Source organism: Rhopalosiphum maidis, chromosome 1, assembly GCF_003676215.2.
Source record: "Rhopalosiphum maidis isolate BTI-1 chromosome 1, ASM367621v3, whole genome shotgun sequence".
Lineage (NCBI taxonomy): Eukaryota > Metazoa > Arthropoda > Insecta > Hemiptera > Aphididae > Rhopalosiphum > Rhopalosiphum maidis.
The window spans coordinates 40,288,298-40,306,998 of record NC_040877.1 but is presented as its reverse complement, the minus strand read 5'-3'; the positions used below and the strand labels follow the sequence as shown (position 1 = coordinate 40,306,998).

Here is an 18,701-nt window from a genome sequence, read left to right as displayed (position 1 = left end):
ATTATATTTCGTACTTTTTTTATCATGAACCATTACTTGCAGTTACATTTTGATATAAATAAACCTAAAGATCAATATATAAGTTCAGTATTATGTTTTTCCCAAAAGCGATAATCCAAAGGTTTTTAAAATATGAAAACTAACACTTTTTTGTTTAAAAAATGTATAAAAAAATTGTTTTATCTCTTTAACCCACGAATAAAAAAAAATAAATAAATTACAACCACAGCATTCGATTTTAGTAGCAATAATAATAATATTATTGATTGTGACTGACAAATGACAATAAATAGCTTAATGAAAAGTGAAATTATACTCTGAAAACAAGTGCCTATGTGCATTTTATTCTATGGATATTCATTATTACCTATAAAATATATTAAAATATTTGTTGTGTTAAACTTTAAAATATAACGTTATTTAAATAAAATAAGTGTAACGTACGTCATATATACACGTATACTATATATATATAAATACATATACACATATATATATATAACATACACATCCTTACATTAATAACAACTTAGAAAAACTCAGAAGTCGATCAAAAGTCTATTTTAGTTAGCCACTCCTGATCAAGAAGACAAAAGCAAAAGCACCTTTTATAGTGTGATTAAAATGTAGTTTCCGAATCAATTCTTTGTACTTTGTATGGGCTTATTCGTTGTGGATCCATATTGGTCTGTAATAACTAATGACTAGACGCTTGATCCTTACATAATATAAGATCAGCTTGTTTGTTTTTATGCATAAATTATTAATATGAATCACAGTTCCCTTTAAGGTTACGTGGTTAGAAATAATTCAGGTGTTCCAATTATTAAAGGTAACTGGCTGAGGTACCTAATTAGTTTATTAAGTATTAATTATATTATTATTATTGCTCATTAAATGGTAAAATTTATTTATATTCATATTATACATAATATATAGATCCAATGATTTCTAATCAGTTTGTTAGTTGGACTAGAACTAATCGCTATTATAACTATAATAAGTACCTATAATTGTACATTTATAATATAAACCCATGTTTATTTTCTCAGAATCAACATTAGTCATAATAATAATAAGGTACTCGTCAAAATATTTATACGCTTAGTATTAAAGGATGTTTTTTCTTTTTTTTAAAATATGTATACTTATTTGGGTTGCAAAATTAACTCCCCCCTTGCAATAACACCATTGAATACTATATGCATATTACACAATGTAATAATAGGTATAAGAATTTATTATGTAAATGTAATGCTTTATTGCATCGTGCACAATTACATTTAATTGAAATAATTGATTAAACTTGCTTCACTATCTATACTCCTCTTGAACTGATCGAAACAGAAATATAAATCAAATAACGTAATGCAATTAGATATATTAAAATCTGCGTGAACTTACTTCTATGATGATTGAATGTATATACACATTCATATGAAGATTCTTTGAAAAACAAGATGCAGATGCAAAGTTTAACATAATTGTTTTATTTAAAACAAAGCGTTTAAACATGTAATATATTTTTCAATTAGATATATATTTTATTTAACAAAGTAAATACATAATTAATTTAAAAAACATGAGATCAATATTTACTATATTAAAACTAACTTATTAACTTTATATTAATACAATTTATTCCATATTTTTCATCAAAAGAATTATTAATGAAAAAAGAAATATTATTAAGTTAATCCGACATCAACAGTTAACATTAATAGATTTCATTTTTACTGAATTAAATAATTATACTTAATAAAAAATATAACAAAGTATAATTATTTTAGTCACAATTTATCTATTTAGTAGGTAATTAAATTAAATATCATGATTATACAACATACAATCATAGTATATTACACTTAGATACTCTCTGAAATCGGTCGTTTTATATTCACCATCCAATGAGAAGCTCCTTTAGTTTGAAGTTTTCTAATGATATTCTTAAAAAAACCATACCAAGCAAATCCAAATGTAACGCTTAAAAGTGTTCCTAAGTAGAAACCGTCTACTGTTGTAATACAATCACCTCCATCTTCTTTACATGTCTAAAAATGTTAAAAACGCAAAATAAATTAGTTATAAACTATATTTACTTTACCTATATTATATATATTGTGTTTATGTGCTCAATATTATTATTTAATAGTTATTCATAATATTATAATTAAATATTGAAAATTTAAATAAATATTTATAATCATCACATATATATTATAATATATTTTATTATTATGTATTATATTTATTAAAATTATTAGTTATAGTGAACACACTAATAATATAAATAGATATAATGTTTTACTTTTCCTTTTTACAGTTAAAATATACATCAATAGTCATCGAAGTCAATGTAAATTAATAAATCTAATTATATATATATATATAATATTATATTATGTATGTAATATAATTAAATAATCATATAATGTTGTCTTACGTTTTTATAATCTAATGTAGAGCAGTAATTATAAGAATCGAATGAACATTTTTTGAACGTCAGTAAATCAATTACTCCAAGTGCAACTGTGGACGTCCACGTAGCACCCAAATTTGTTACTGTGTTTAAAAATGTTATGTAAGTACCGCCAAAACGAGGATCGCTTATCCGAGAGAAAAAAGCTAACACAGCAACAAACATGATATAAGATAGGATCTAAAAAACAAAAGAATAAAAAAATATATTACTGTTAAATTTAGACTTAATTATATATCATATTTTTTATAGTTGTATTAAATCACAATTATAAGTACAACTAAGTATGTTATAATTAATTTAAAATAATCTGAATCTTTGTGATTTTTCTGAGGAAATAGTTTAGGAAGTACATATAAAATTAAGAAAACTAGTTCATTTCTAAACTGAATTCACTTTTCATTAAATAAGTGAGTTCAATGTAAATAAAAACTTCACGAGAGAAAAAAATACATAAAATGTTATTTTTTTAAGAATTTATTGCACATAGGAACAATAGGAACATCGAAACAATTAATTTTAAATTAAGATAAGATTTAAAAATGACGTTATTTTTTTAATTTCAATAGTTAATCGATAATCGATGTATTAATTACTATGACTAAGTCATTTAAGTAAGTGTAGAAATTATGTATAAACATTTTGTTTACTTACCTCGTCTACAAACAGTATTAATATTAAAATAGCATAATAATATATCGGAATATTTCTGACCCCATCGTCATTTATCAACGTTGGAGTAAAGTAAACCAATAAGATAAATGTTAAGCTCCAGATTAATCTGAAATTCATAAAAATATTACCATGTTACTGTACACTTAACGATTAAAAAATATCAATTATAATAATTTATAGAAACAAATATTTTTGTTAAAATATATCAAATATGTAGGTATAAAGTTAAATTCATAAAACAAACATCAATTTAATGTACCAATAGTCCACGATATTCAATAACCAATTGAAATAATCACGAAAGTTAATTAAATTACGGAATATTAGAATTTAATGCCACCAAAATATTATCAAATAAAAATAAAAATCATTGTAGTTAATACAATTTACTTGAAGACCATACATTACGCGACGTATACCAAATCCCGAAATTAATGCAACAACATATCGTACAGTATGGTACATTTTTTTTTTTTGTTATGAAAATTATTACTAGTTCAATAATTTTAATATTTTGTATTTATTTACTTCATGGCTGTAGATTTTAAATAGATGCTCATTGGTTTTGGTCCCGAAGTGTACTTTGCTGTTACTAGTGGTATAAGTATTTTCACCACGAACATACCTGTGTTAATAACAGTAATGTCATCTTTTGATACACCGGCGTCGACAAGTTCCAAGTACGTCACAGTATCCGTCACAGAAAATCCAACCTTGATGTGCATAATTCGAATTAATTCAATACATTTTTCGATTCATTTTTATGTGCTTTGTGCAGGTATGCGTATTTTTTGACAATTGGGTAAAAATAACAACTTAATTATTAAAATTTTCAATACGTATCCTTAAGTATTGAAATGGATATACGTAAATTCAAATACTACGAAACTACAACTTCGAATGTACAACGAATAACGATTAGGAAATTTATTGATTTTCTTGTAGAACTTGTAATACATTTATAATTTATCTATTTATACTTTATTTTTTTTGGTTACAGCTTAAAAAAAATAATTTAAGAATCATTATTACTTATTAAATTCCCCCATTCCATCAACACGAAGTCTTTGCCTTAATGGCGAATACTGGATTGGGACAAATTATTATTATCATAAAAAAAAGTGAATCTTCTCTTAATATCAAATGCCTATTTTTGAGTAAATTAATCAAAAAACTGATTAATTAAACAACAACGAAGTATTGAATTGTGGGCCACAAACGATAGTGATATAACCAGTATAACCCATAGAAATATAAATATGTAATAAATCATCAGTCATATTTACCTTTGCTGTAAGTAATGCTATCGCCAATATCCGAATACTAGGTAGCTTTAAAATATCCCACAGTAGTGTATAATTTTGACCGACGTTGAGTTTTACATGATCAAACTCTAATCTACAATCATTTTCTTTTTTGAATATGGCAATCAATGTTGTCACACAGATAAATATCAAGCCCCAAGCGTATAGTACACCTAATTAATAAATTCAACTATTTTATAGTATAAATCAATTATTTATCAAATCAAAATAAATTTTTGAAATGTGATATAAGTTTCAAATAATTTACACATTATATATGACCAAATTAATTTTGAACTTAATTCATCAATAACATATTTTATAAACAATATTTTATACAATCTATACTTCAAGGATTCAAGTAGACAGTAATATTACGACTCATTTTTAGTGACTAAACAAAAAAAAATATGCATACATATTTTAGAGGATAATAGCTGAAAATATATGTCACTTAAACACATTTCTATTGATAAACAGTTTATTATTTGATATTCTATCAAATTTCTAAAATACAAATTTAGGTAATTTAACCAATTATTATTATTACTTTTCATAGTCACTAATCCTCCCGTAATGGGCGTCACCCGTAAGTATTTATTGCAGAAGTCTTCAGACGCAAACAATATCGGGAACACGGAACCTAACATGATACCAATAGCCTGTCCAGTAGTATTACACGTAGACGCATGGCCTACATTATTCCTGTACAAAACAAAAATGTTTTTAACTGAACTGTTAGTTCACGTATATGAAAAATAAAACTCACTTTTTCAACATTGTCAAGGCCCAACTATCGACAACTATATCTTGCGTGGCGGCTAGGAAATTAGAGACGAAGAACATACACATCAATACCGCAATGTTTGGCGTTCCCGTGTTGGGCAATAAATCGTCAATATCATTAGCCATATAGAGGAAGCATGTTCCTGTTCAACATATACCATTATATACATAACTAAAAGTGTTTATCCGTGAAAAATATATAACCAACACCCATTTATTAAATTTCGTTATATTATAATATACGAGTATAATGACACAACTAGGATTTTCGGGCACCGGGAAAAAGTGATATATTTAGATATCAAATCAAGAAACTGATAGACGACAGTAACTTTCAAATACATTGTTGCCTTTAAACGTATTGTATACATTTAATTTTACAAGGGGTTACCCTGTTCGTCCCTCTGATATTCATTAAACTGTACGTATATAGTGTGTATAATTATATAAGTAGTGTATATTATAAAAATCTGTTTTCAGGCATGCGTAGGTACTGCGGCACATGTCATTACATGTTATCAAATTTAATTTGACAGTAATTATTGATGAATTATTATGAAATTAAAATAAAATCAGTTTTGATCACTTGTAATTGAAATGTTGTTCACATCAAATGAAATATATTGTAACTCGTATAAGCTAGGTTTATTTTATTGATGGTTTGTATATTTATAATTAGATATCACCGTAAAATAAATATATAATATTGTGATTCTGCAGAGGTTTTTGAACTTTAAAGTATAACATCTGCATACATTTCCAATCTAGAAATACGTATTAGATACGCTTATGTGCAGGGCTGTGAATTTAATGATTTTACATCGAAGAATTTCATTCCGAATTCAAAATAAGTAAACGCATTCATTCAAAATATACATTTTTCAATACTGCATAATAATTTTTGATTTTAAAATGATGTAGATGTTAGTGCATTTAATATGTGTATACTTAAATGCTTTTTTTTATAATATTTTATTAGTGTTTTATTACATTTTCGTGAAAAAATATTATTATTTATTGTGTTTGGTAATTAAACCTGTGCATAATATTTGAATAACGATATTTTAGTGTAAAAAGTTTATTTTACATACATTCTTTCAAAACTATAATCTACCCATTATTTTTTTTTCATAATACACGTTTGATTTGATTGATTACATATTTAATGTATTTACTATTTAGTATTTGTTGGTATTTTTCACGGCATATATACTATACTATACATATTATACATATACCTATCTCTGGATTAATTTTAATAAGTTTATTATTTTGCATGCTTTGGAATAATTTCAACTGTAATAAAAATGAATGTGCATACCTATTACACCTACATATGTTTATTTTTAGTTCATTAAATCCACAGCCTTACTTTCATTACATAAATCTAAATTTAAAGTCATTAATAATTATTAATGGCTTTCGCTCCAACTAAATCTAAACACAGGTTATAAGCTCCAAATAAGAACAGATGATGAATAACTATTTTTTTATTTATAAAAATTGAAACAATATTTTTTAAACGATATTGATTTTCCTGCCAGTTATATTGTATTTGTTTAGTCGTTTATCGTAAAGAAAGCATTATGAAAAAATTTAAATTTATTACCCATTAAGTATTGGACTGGAATGAGCCAAGATTTTCGCCTTCCTATTCTTTCTATATAGAGTGCGTCTACTAAAGGAGCCCATAATAGTTTTAAACTAAATGGCCATCCAGCTAAACTAAATAAAGCCTGAAAAAAATACAACAATATTTTAATTATATAATATATATTATGATATTTACGTACGATTTATTGGATCCAACAGCAAATATAATATACTTTCGACATTTTAGATTTTATTATTGTATAAATTTACCTGATCTTGGTAGGATATATCATTCTGGCTTTGCAAAAGTATTGGTATAGATGAAGTAAGACCCAAAGGGAAACCTTGCATAGTGTACAGTAATAGCAGCAAGAAAAAATTCGACCAGTCTCCTTTAAGATTTGGTTTGGAAGAATTCGAATCGTACACATCTGCAGATTTTTCTTTTTCATTTTCGTCTATATTTGACGATATCATATTTAAACACCATTAAATGCGGGTTTCTTTCGAAATATCGTAAAATATAGTTGCACTAATCGCTACAGTTTACATACTAAAGACAAAACGAATAGATGTCTTTTGGTTATTATCATATCATAATTTGATGACCTATAGTACCTATAATCTTAATTGCAGCAATTAATTCGCATACAAATAATGTGTTGTAATTAATATATATTTTTAAAACTAATCTTAATGTGTTTGTATATTAATGCGTTAAATACGAAATTGAAAATATATTTTAGCGATACAAAATGCATAATTTCCAAATTAAATTTTTAATTTAAATAATATTATGAAAAAGATCACGTAGATTCTCAGTAGCAGGATATATTTTTAGTTTTAATTAAAAGAGCACTTATCTATGACCCATTTCTATAAATATTAAAACTATAAATTGAATGAAATTTGTATTCAAATTCCAGTGAAAAAACATAGAGTTGTATAAAAATCACATTAAACTCACATAATAAATATATTTTTTGATTATCAGTGAAGCAATAAAATTTTGGTAAAGATGATATTTAAATTATGAATACATTTAAAATAATTTTCGATTAAAAAATTATGATTTGTAAATAAAAATTGAATAATTAAAAAAAAAATTTTTTGAGAACAATGTATTTTGCCTCACTCTGATGCTATTTTTAATGCTAAAATAAACATAATAATTGTACAGTTATTTTTAAGTTAATTTTAATATATTAAAAATTTGTTAAGTGAAACGATAAAATCAAGTTTGAGTTCCACCCGTTGAACCTAATTACCTAACCAAATATGTGTAAGAAAAAAAATAAAATTGTTATAATTATTATAAACAAAGATAAATAATTATATTATGTGATATTTTTTAAATATACGTACTGTACGTTATATAGATAATTTTTTATTGGATAGATCTGCAGAACAATATTTTTATTGTGGTTGGTACTTTGGTAGATGTTGAGCAAGATAATATATATTTATAACTTATAGCTATTACTCAACTCAGTATTAAATACTGGTACATAGTATCAGAGGTCAACTGTAATATTTCTACCTGTTTTGGTATAATTAAGCCGTTAACATTTAGTTATCAGTTCAACATTGAATGTTTTTGGTATACTTTTTCTCCCAAAAAATATACAACCCGAGTACCCGAGTTTTTCTTACGTTAACTGAGTGTACTGTCGTTTCCCGTACCAAAAATTAAATGGTAAGTGGGTTGGACGAGCAAACTAATTGTTTTATCGACATTTGTGGTGTCTATCTATACCACATGGCTCGCAGTAATCATATTTTGTACATTGCTAAACGAATATAATAAACAATTAGTTATGTATATTTATATAATATGTTGATAAATTCTAATAATATGAAACTATAAAATATTAATAATTATTGTGATAACTGATATTCATTGAAATGGCTGAATTCAATATATAACCGTATGGACTATGACTAAGCATTTGACTAAAATTCGAAAAATGACCTTCAAGTCCATAGGTATTTAATTCCTAATTTAGTTTCTCATTGTATTATTCATGTACGTCGTAGATTAAAATCTGTTCCTTTATAATGACATTGCAAATTCGATAATTAGTATGTAAGTATACTCATCATAACTTTAAAAATATCGTAATAAACAAAGTCATATATGAATACCCATATGACTACTATATGTAACTATTGTAACTATATTTGTATAATATACGTAAGTATATTATTTTGTATAACTTATGAATGTAAAACGCATATGCCATGAGTAATAAATTAATGTAAATTAACTATTTTATTGAACCAGACAACTAGTTCAATGGATACATTGCAATCATATTAGAAAAATAAATTATAAATATCCTTTAAAATAGAGTCGGCGTCTGATCGCGCCGTTTTTGCTAAAAATCATTTTTCGTACCTATACAATTATGTATTTCAAATTACAGAACGATTTTGTAGTTCTTCGATTTTTTTATTATTAAAAATAATAATGATATAGGTACCTATAATTAATCCATAGCCGTTATTGAAAAATAACAACATTACAGATATATTATAATAATCCATTTTTGTCCAATAATAGGAGTTCTTTGATACATAGATACAAGTCACAACTATAACTAGAAAAACTTTAATTTTTTTTTAAGGTAGATTTTTCATTTTCATTTTCATTAAGGGGTCCGGCAGAGAAAAATTTTGGGAAACCGCTGTAAACTTGGATGACTTTCCGTTAGCCCTGCTACAACTGCGCTTATATCGTACACAAGTACAAGTCAAATAAAAGTGATCGTGTTCTACGCCGAAAGCCAATAGTGCAACGTCACTTCTTGGATATCTAATATTTAATTATTTTCACATAATTATATATACTTAAATACACGTATAATATTGTATAGTGTCCACCCGTGTAAAATGTATGAAATAATAAAGTATATAAATCATCATATCCGGCAACGCCTAATTTAGTGTCCGTGCACTTAAATACTTTATTAATATTGTTATTTTATTTGATTGCTTAAAAATTGTTACATTTTTTAAGTGCGATCAGCTGCACTCCACCATATACTATATTTCCACGCGGGTCAAGATCCAAGGACATTGTCGCCTTGAATCGCCATTTAATAGTTCACTCGCCACCGCCCGATATGTATGTATAAATAAGTTTAAGTATAGGTAATGTCAATATATGCGATCCGGATTTTATTCTTTTAGATGGGCAACGCCCTGTATGTTGGGTAGGGGCCAGAACACCCACCCCAGGATACCATGGTTAGGTATTGGTATTAACTACTTATATATAAAGACCGTAGTATCCGGTATTGGCATCACACACATAACTCACATCCCCAAGTACACGCATCGACCACAGGTTGAAGTTTGCAGATCCGTTGTATACAACGCAAGAAGAAACCACCAAACACGAAATGGCTTTTTTCAAGTATCTGGTGAGTGACTTTAACAACACAATATTATATTGCGGTATAGGTTTTATCGATTAACCTATCACTAGTGCCCATATTATAGTACGACAGATCAATTATTACCTTTCTTCAAAGCTACAATTTACAACTTTATGGTTTTCGATTAATTTGTATAGATAAAAATTCCCACACCAGTTATAATAACGAAATATTTTTCGAAAAATGTTTGATTCTTGATAAAATATAGTTTTACCTTGACTGCAATTGTTTCAATCGAGCAGCGTATATAAACGAGCCGGAGGAGGCCTTCAAATACAATTCAAAATTATATTTGAGATATATTTTAATAATCATTATCATTACCTACATAACATACAATTTTAACCAGCTTCCCGTGGAGAGTTTACTGTTTTCTATAATATAATATACATTAATTATTCGACATTATATGACGTGATTGCTTATTTTAAGAAATGTAAGATTAAAAAAAAAATGATTATATAATATATAGTTTCCAAATAACCGTCGAAAAAATTTCAAAACGTATAGGTAGTTATCCTTATCTTTTATCAACTATAGCTTTTGTTATAGTATTACTATTCCTATCGTGTCAGAAGAAACATCGAAATATTTTATACGTGTGCTACGTATCTATAGATATAACTATATAACTGTTCACGAATCTACGATACTCTAAATAATAGCCCACACGTAACTACATAGATATACTAAATTATAGAATAGAAACGACAAAAGAATTGTTCAAATTTTTAATTTTTATTAAATGAGAGTTAGTCTTAAATTTTAATATCCACTGCAGTGTATATGCCTACATACTACCTACCTACCTTTCTACCTATACACTTATAAGGCAACAACAATTTCAAGCAGTGCATGTGCACCATAAAAATACTAAAAGTGAATAACAAGTATTGGCATTTCATATTGTTATCTAGATATACCGATTATATTCTACTATTTTATTGCATTGTGCTGCGGATTGTAAATTTTAAATCAAATAGCAATATTAAAAAGTAATACAAAAATATGATTCGTGGTTAAAATTCTTTACTGTCTATTTTATTTCTACTATCAAATCTGAATTATAAATAACAATATTATTATTACGGTTTTCCGTCTTACAGATATTCATCGCCTTGGCCGTGTACTCCGTTGCTGCTGAAGAAGGAGTAAGAGCTAAGAAACATGCCTACATTGCCGCTGCTCCAGCTCGTAAGTGAATATTTTATACATAAATTTAATATACGATAACCTTTATACGAGATGATCAGTGACCCAAGTGACAAGACACTCGTTATTTCATAAAATACTAATATTTTTGAAAATATTTCTTTTACATCATTTTAAGTCATTACAAAACAAAATTTTTAATTTTATATTCTAAAGCAGAATTTTTCTCGAAGTATTTCGATATGATATGTTAAAATCAAATTTTAAACAAATTTTTTCACGTATTTCAAGTTTTAATGAGTGTAGTAGTAGATCAATATTTTCAATTTTGTAAGTTACTCCTATACACTCCGGTACTCCAGTCTACTCATTAAAGCTTTATACACTTATAGCTCGTAAGCTACTCGCCATAAATTCGTTTTTTATACATAAAAGTACAGCAAAGTGTTATGCTTGAGAATAAATAATTGAGCATATTCTCATTAAAAGAGTAAAACATTTATAAAATTATAACGATAATAAAATAGTAAAAATAGTATTTTAACAGCTTAAAATTATTTTAAAAATATTTTCAAATATATTACCTATATGTAGGTAGGTATATGAATAATCTTGTAAAAATGAAAATGCATCCTGCAGTAACCGATTTTAATCAACATACAATAAAGTGGTGTTAATCGATTTTTTTTTTGTCTACAGCAATTTTAGGTTACTCCGCCTCAGCTCCTGGATCGTTTTCATATGGATACTCTGATTACACCAGCTATCCATACAACTATGCCGTGAAAACTGCAGCTGCATACCATGCACCAGCCGTATACCCAGCAGCAACGTACCCAGCAACAGTTTATACCGCTCCAGCATACCCAAGCTACCACGATGATGGCAAATACTGGCCTGGCAAATACGAAAAGACTTACGTCCCAGCCTACAAGGCCGGATATCCAAGCTACCCAGAAGATGACGGCAAATACTGGCCTGGCAAATACGAAAAGACTTACATCCCAGCCTACAAGGCCGGATATCCGGTCGCTTACCACTACTAAACGCTCCCACATCAATGACTCTCAACCTTTTTTTAACTTGTAGTTTTTTATTTGACTTTTAACAATAAAAAGTGATAATATTTTTGCCATCAGTCGATTTTGTTGTTATTTATCTTCTTATCTACATATAGGTTGTGACATGCAATCAGAAAAATTATAATATAATATGATATTACTACGCCCATTTATTGTGTACCTATGTTATACTATGCAATATGCACTTTGTACTATACATAATCAACGATCGCCAATTAATTATCAGTCTATAGTGCGATATATGGCCAAATATAATAAAATTTATTATTTAAACATTTGGCCATAGGAAATGGTGGGATTTGTTGATAATAATAATGAACAAGTACTAATGTATCCATATTGTAGGTCATTATATTATACTAACATTATATATTTTATATTTTTAAATTAAATCATATAATTACCGTAGATATACGCAATAAAGCATTCCTATTGGTTATTTCTACTACAGTACGAAAATATTACTTACACTTTTTTCGGAGATAAAATTAATGATTTTTAGATAAATTGGGCCAAATTGTATAAACAATGACAAACGAACACGAATATATAGTTATATTTTTATCTTAAATTGTTAAACATGTAATGCGGATTTTTAATTTTTTTGACCTTTAAATACCTACAACTTTTGATTTATTATTATTATTTTTTATTAAGCTCTCAAAATTAAAGTATTTGTATCAAAATAAAATTTTGGTTGAATAACTAATAGTAGGTATAGTTTAAATTGTCAACAAATCAAAATAATGATGTATTCAGAGGCCTGTACAAATAGTGCAAGTGAAAAGGTAAAAAAAAACTAATTTTTAACATATAAATCACTTATTTCAATCTTCAAAAGCAATAACTTTTCAAACAGAAAGTAGATCGGCATATCATATAGACTTAAAATTAAAGAGTAAGTTTTTAGGTTATTTAAAGTTCAAAACAAGATTTTTTTTTTACTTCAAATAATTTAAAAATCTATACACTACCTACTGTAACAAACAAATGTCTAGTAGTATATGTTTACGTTAAACTTTATGAATTTATAATACATATTTGCATTTAGGTACTATTATTATATCCATTATATCTGTACATAATGTAATGAAACGATTCAATCTAAAAACTAAAATACATATTACACACATTTTGTTTGGTTAATTATTTAGATTCAGTGACATATGATATACAATTTTTAAGTTTTACTATGATTTAGCCTAAACAACTTATTATAGTTATAATTAATATAAATTTATAAATAGTCCATAAAATTGGTTTAAAATATCAGTTCTATCTGAATAAACATACAAATATTAAAACTTCTTAGTTTGGTAGGTACCAATTGATTATAAGCAAGTATTCACTTTATTTTAATATTTAACTTTCTATAAAAAAAAAAATGTTCTAATAGTTAACATTTGAGGTTGTCTAATGTTCAATTAAAAACTTGAAACGTTTTTAATGATTGAATCATTAAAAGTATAATGATGTATATATATTTTTAGTTTTTACAATACAAAGTTATATTTAATAATATTATCTTTTAAGAATATAAAATATAAATTAATGATGTAGTTAGTTAAATAGTTTGTTAAGTATCAACAAAGGTAAAATGTTTTATTATTATTATTACTATTATTATTGCTATGTATACACTAATTTTCAATTGGTTCTATTTTACTAAAATATAAATATCGAATTATCTGGTTCATATCAATATTTCCAGTACCAGTACATGATACTAGTATAATATATTGTTCACATGCAATAGTTATGTTAAGCTATTTAATTAAATAGTTAATTAAACACACAATAATATTACATTGTAACGGCCAAAGGATATGACTCTTCAACATTCTCTGTTACTGGTTTTTTGACATTTACTAACCAATGAGAAAGACTTCTTGTTTGAAGATTTTTCAAGATATTTCTGAAATAAATGTACCAAGCAATTCCAATAATTGTGCATGGAATCATTTCAACGTAATATCCATTAATTGTAACAATACAATTACCTTCATTAACTTTACAAATCTAATAAAATATAAAATATAATAAAATTAGAACAAAGTTTGATACAATTTTAAATTATTTATTTCTAAATCATAATTAAAACTATTAAAATAAATATCAAATATATCAGTCTGAATTTTATGTTTTTAAATATGTATTACATAATTATTATTACTTGTATAGTTTAAATTTTTAATTTAATGAAATAGAAAAAAACATATTCTTTAATAATTCTATATTATTAAACTGTTTATTATGCATTTATGTAAAATGCACATTTGTAAAATACTGTTAAAGACTAAAATAACAAAATATTATGTTAATATAATCTATTAAAAACTAGTATAAATTAAATGTGTCAATAATTCAGTTCAGAATGTCTTACATTTTGAAGATCTAATGTAGAACAATTATTCATGGAATCAAATGAGCATTCTTTTGTTGTTAGCAAATCAATCAATTGAAGTGCTACAGTAGATGACCATACAAATCCTAAATTTGAAAGTGTATTCAATAATGTCATGTAAGTACCACCAAAACGAGGATCACTAATCCGAGAGAAAAATGCTAATATAGCTACAAACATCATGTATGAAAAGACCTAAAAAAAGATTATAAACATTTTGTTAATTTTTGTTATTTAAGTAAAATATAAATGTTTTTCAAATCAATTTACTAAAAAAATACTATATTTTAATTCACAATGTTATATTTAATACATCTTTAAAACAAATAATTAATACCTCATACTAAAATAATTTGAAATAGAATAAAGATTATTCTAAATGTATTCAACTTACTTCTTGTATCGATAATATAAAAATGAATATTGCATAGTAATATATTGGAATATTCACCACCCCATTAATATTTATTATTTCTGGTGTATAGTATATTAATACAATAAATACAATGTTCCATAGTAATCTGAAATATAAATATTGAAATGTAGAAGCAAGTTTATAATATAGTAAAGAGTAACATATAAAACAATTTTGAGAAAAGGGGTTTGGAATTTATTTAACAACACTGAAATTTAACTATTTTTCGTTTTAATGTTAAAAATAGTATTCACACAAATTCCCTACTAAACATAAAGAAATAATAATTTTTAATATTTTTACTTATTATATACTTTTATATATCATAACATCATGGGCCAACCTATGAATGAAAAAATAATAAATGAAAACATTTATTAGTAGGTAATATTATTAATTACTAATTACTATTAAATACCAATATTTTTAAAATGTATTGAAGTAATCTTATTTTGTTGTGCTTTTAATCTTATTTATTGTATATTGACTTATATTACATTGATTCAATTATATAAGAAATAAAAACATGATAAATATTGAAATAATAATTGTATAATTAATTATACAATTTGTTATTGTACATAACTTTATTACTTAATTGTACACAATATAATTCTTAATATGAGCTAAATTAATTAATCATAAAAAAAAAAAATTGTTTATTTTATAGTGAAATAAATTTATTTACCTAATAGGTGTCACTTTTAGATATAAGCTTAATGGTTTTGGTCCTGAAGTGTACTTTGCTATAATTAATGGTATAATCATTTTTACACCATACATTGCTGTATTAATAACCATAATGTCATCTTTAGGTATACCAGCATCAATAAGTTTTAAAACTGATATACTATCTGTTGCAGCAAATCCAATCTTTATTAAATAATTATATTTATTCAAATTAATACAATAATACAATACCGCAATTAAATAAGATTGTTACTGTGTATTTAATACATTTTCATAAAATTATAACATTATTAATTCAATGAAAGTCCCTCAGTACAATAATAATGTAATACATAGAAACATTTTGAAATTTTTTTTTTCATATTAAATTTATAAATTAAGAATAATAAAAATATATTCAATATACAATTTATAATACAAACAAATTAAAGGAGTTAAATTTGCTTTGACTATATTTACCCTTGCTGTCAATAAAGCTGTTGCCAATATCCGTATACTAGGAAGCTTTATAATATCCCATAATAACGAATAGGTCTTAGAGATGTTGAGTTTTACATAACCATCCTCTTGTGTATTATCTTTTTCTTTTTTGAATATAGCAATCATTGTTGTTAACACCATAAATAGAATACCCCAAATGTATAACAAATCTATACAAATTTACAAGTATACAATAAGTATTTATTAAATGTTAAATGTTTTAATAATATCAAAAATAATACAATAAACTTAATATGTATTAGTAGTATATTATATTAATTATGTAAACATATTATAAAAACAATTACTTCAAATAAATGCATGCAATTTACTAAGGTAAAATGACAAAATTATTAAAAAATTAATTTTAATATAATTTATTGTTTAGATTTATAATTTAAAATACATACAATATAATAAGGTTGATTTTAAAATATTATTAATTTTTAATAAATTCCATAACATTTTACTTATTATTTTGTTTGCTTAAAAGTATTAGCATGCATACACGATCTATGAACTTTAATTTTTTTGGTTAACAATTATATTATATCATATAATTTATATGATAGACATTAAAATTTGTATAAATAATAATAAGTGTTAAACTTATAATATATTATTATATAATAAATTAACCATTAAGTGATAAAATTGAATTTGGAAACATATATACTAGCTACAAAAAATACATACGACTTAGTGGCTAGTTCTACTAGTAGTAGATTTTACTGACTTCTGTTTGATACAATATTAAATGCATTTAAATGTATAAATATTATTAATGGTTCAACACAGTTGTGCTCCAACTGGCAACTACCAAAATGAAAAAAAGAGAAGAGTTTTCAATATCAAGTCTCTGTGTTTAGTCTGATTTTTACATTTAAATAAATTATATATTATTGCAGTCTAACCTTCTTTGTAGATAGAATTGGTGTAACTGTAAGAATCATACATTTTTATTATTTTTATTTCTTACAAACTCATTAACAAACTAAATTTTGACATTTTTTAATGTTTTAAATATCTGTTTAGATCATTATTGTAATTACTAATAATACTATTTTTGCACTAAATATGTTTTTAATTACTTACATTTCAAAGAAATGATCCCTCCTATACCAGTTGTAACTCGTAAGTATTTATTGCTGAAGTCTTCGGACGTAAATAGAATGGAAAATACAGAACCAATCATCACACCTATTATTTGACCAGATGTATTACAGGTAGATGCATAACCTACATTATTCCTGCATAAATTATAATCATAAATTATTCTCTTGGATTCATAGTCCAAAAATAACACTTACTTTTTTAACATTGTTAAAGCCCAACCATCAACGGCTATATCCTGAGTGGCAGATAAGAAGTTTGTTGCAAAAAAAATATACACCAGTATCATAACTTTTGGTTTTCCTTTTTCAGGTAACAAGGTATCAATGCTGTTACCCATATAAAGTAATATTATTCCTATAAAATATAAATAGTAAAATAAAATATGATAAGTACTAAATATAATATGTTATTTACCAATTAAATATTGAACAGGTATGAGCCAAGATTTTCTCTTTCCAATTTTTTTTACATATAGTGAATCCAATAATGGAGCCCATAAGAGTTTCAAACTAAATGGCCATATTACTAAACTAAATAAAGCCTGAAACAAACAAACTTGTTAATGGTGAACTATACTATCTCTTGATAAAAGTAATTAATATTAAACCATATGAATATTATATTTCAATTTACCTGGTCTTGGTATGAAATTTCTTTCTTGCTTTGTAAAAGTATTGGTATAGCTGAAGATAAACCCAAAGGCAAGCCTTGCATAGTGTAAAGTAATAGTAACATAAAAAAGTTTAACCAATCACCTTTTAAATTTGGCTTGATTAAAACTGTCTCGTTAGTCAATCTATTTCTTTCTGGTTCATATTCATCTTTTGGTGTTGTCAACATTTTTGGTAAACAGGTAGCTAGATATGAAAAATAAAAAACTACATTAATAACACTAGGTACCTAATTTAAAGATAAACCACCCCTACACGGGTAACATAGCATTATTATAAATACCCAGGCAGAGACAGAATAGACATGTAAAAACTAAAAATCTAATAGTAACAGCAAAAAATGTTGGGTAGTATATGATATATCAAGGACTAAATAAAAAATAATAATTTGTTGATTCAAGTAGGAATATCAAT

The 18,701-nt window shown here is 25.4% G+C and overlaps 3 protein-coding genes across 3 annotated transcripts; 1 reads left to right on the top strand and 2 right to left on the bottom strand.

Moving 5' to 3' along the window:
- Window positions 1-1,702: 1,702 nt before the first annotated feature.
- On the bottom strand, window positions 1,703-7,314 carry LOC113551613 (acetyl-coenzyme A transporter 1-like). Its single transcript, XM_026953963.1, has 9 exons — window positions 7,108-7,314; window positions 6,854-6,980; window positions 5,228-5,387; window positions 5,009-5,163; window positions 4,441-4,631; window positions 3,683-3,867; window positions 3,134-3,260; window positions 2,444-2,659; window positions 1,703-2,051 (listed from the first exon to the last, which is right to left on the bottom strand). The coding sequence occupies exons 1-9, from the start codon at window positions 7,312-7,314 to the stop codon at window positions 1,866-1,868; spliced, it is 1,554 nt and encodes a 517-aa protein (XP_026809764.1). The 3' UTR covers window positions 1,703-1,865.
- A 2,824-nt stretch (window positions 7,315-10,138) lies between these two features.
- On the top strand, window positions 10,139-12,567 carry LOC113548549 (adhesive plaque matrix protein-like). The gene is made up of 3 exons (XM_026949491.1): window positions 10,139-10,262; window positions 11,384-11,471; window positions 12,129-12,567. Exons 1-3 carry the CDS (start codon window positions 10,242-10,244, stop codon window positions 12,473-12,475), a joined length of 456 nt encoding a protein of 151 aa, XP_026805292.1. The 5' UTR covers window positions 10,139-10,241; the 3' UTR covers window positions 12,476-12,567.
- A 1,641-nt stretch (window positions 12,568-14,208) lies between these two features.
- On the bottom strand, window positions 14,209-18,456 carry LOC113548264 (acetyl-coenzyme A transporter 1-like). The gene is made up of 9 exons (XM_026949061.1): window positions 18,250-18,456; window positions 18,031-18,157; window positions 17,811-17,970; window positions 17,596-17,750; window positions 16,480-16,670; window positions 16,019-16,203; window positions 15,310-15,436; window positions 14,895-15,110; window positions 14,209-14,530 (listed from the first exon to the last, which is right to left on the bottom strand). Exons 1-9 carry the CDS (start codon window positions 18,454-18,456, stop codon window positions 14,315-14,317), a joined length of 1,584 nt encoding a protein of 527 aa, XP_026804862.1. The 3' UTR covers window positions 14,209-14,314.
- Window positions 18,457-18,701: the final 245 nt, after the last annotated feature.

Bases quoted from the DNA above. Each gene is read 5' to 3' on its own strand.
- LOC113548264 (XM_026949061.1), bottom strand. From the start codon at position 18,456: ATGTTGACAACACCAAAAGATGAATATGAACCAGAAAGAAATAGATTG. The intron at 15,111-15,309 runs GTAAGTTGAATA...ATCTTTTTTTAG, and splicing joins TTATATTATCGATACAAGAA to GTCTTTTCATACATGATGTT. The intron at 14,531-14,894 runs GTAAGACATTCT...ATATTTTATTAG, and splicing joins CTACATTAGATCTTCAAAAT to ATTTGTAAAGTTAATGAAGG.
- LOC113551613 (XM_026953963.1), bottom strand. From the start codon at position 7,314: ATGATATCGTCAAATATAGACGAAAATGAAAAAGAAAAATCTGCAGAT. The intron at 6,981-7,107 runs GTAAATTTATAC...TATTTTTTTCAG, and splicing joins ATATATCCTACCAAGATCAG to GCTTTATTTAGTTTAGCTGG. The intron at 3,261-3,682 runs GTAAATAAATAC...TATGAATTTCAG, and splicing joins TTAAAATCTACAGCCATGAA to ATTAATCTGGAGCTTAACAT.
- LOC113548549 (XM_026949491.1), top strand. From the start codon at position 10,242: ATGGCTTTTTTCAAGTATCTG. The intron at 10,263-11,383 runs GTGAGTGACTTT...TCCGTCTTACAG, and splicing joins TGGCTTTTTTCAAGTATCTG to ATATTCATCGCCTTGGCCGT. The intron at 11,472-12,128 runs GTAAGTGAATAT...TTTTGTCTACAG, and splicing joins CATTGCCGCTGCTCCAGCTC to CAATTTTAGGTTACTCCGCC.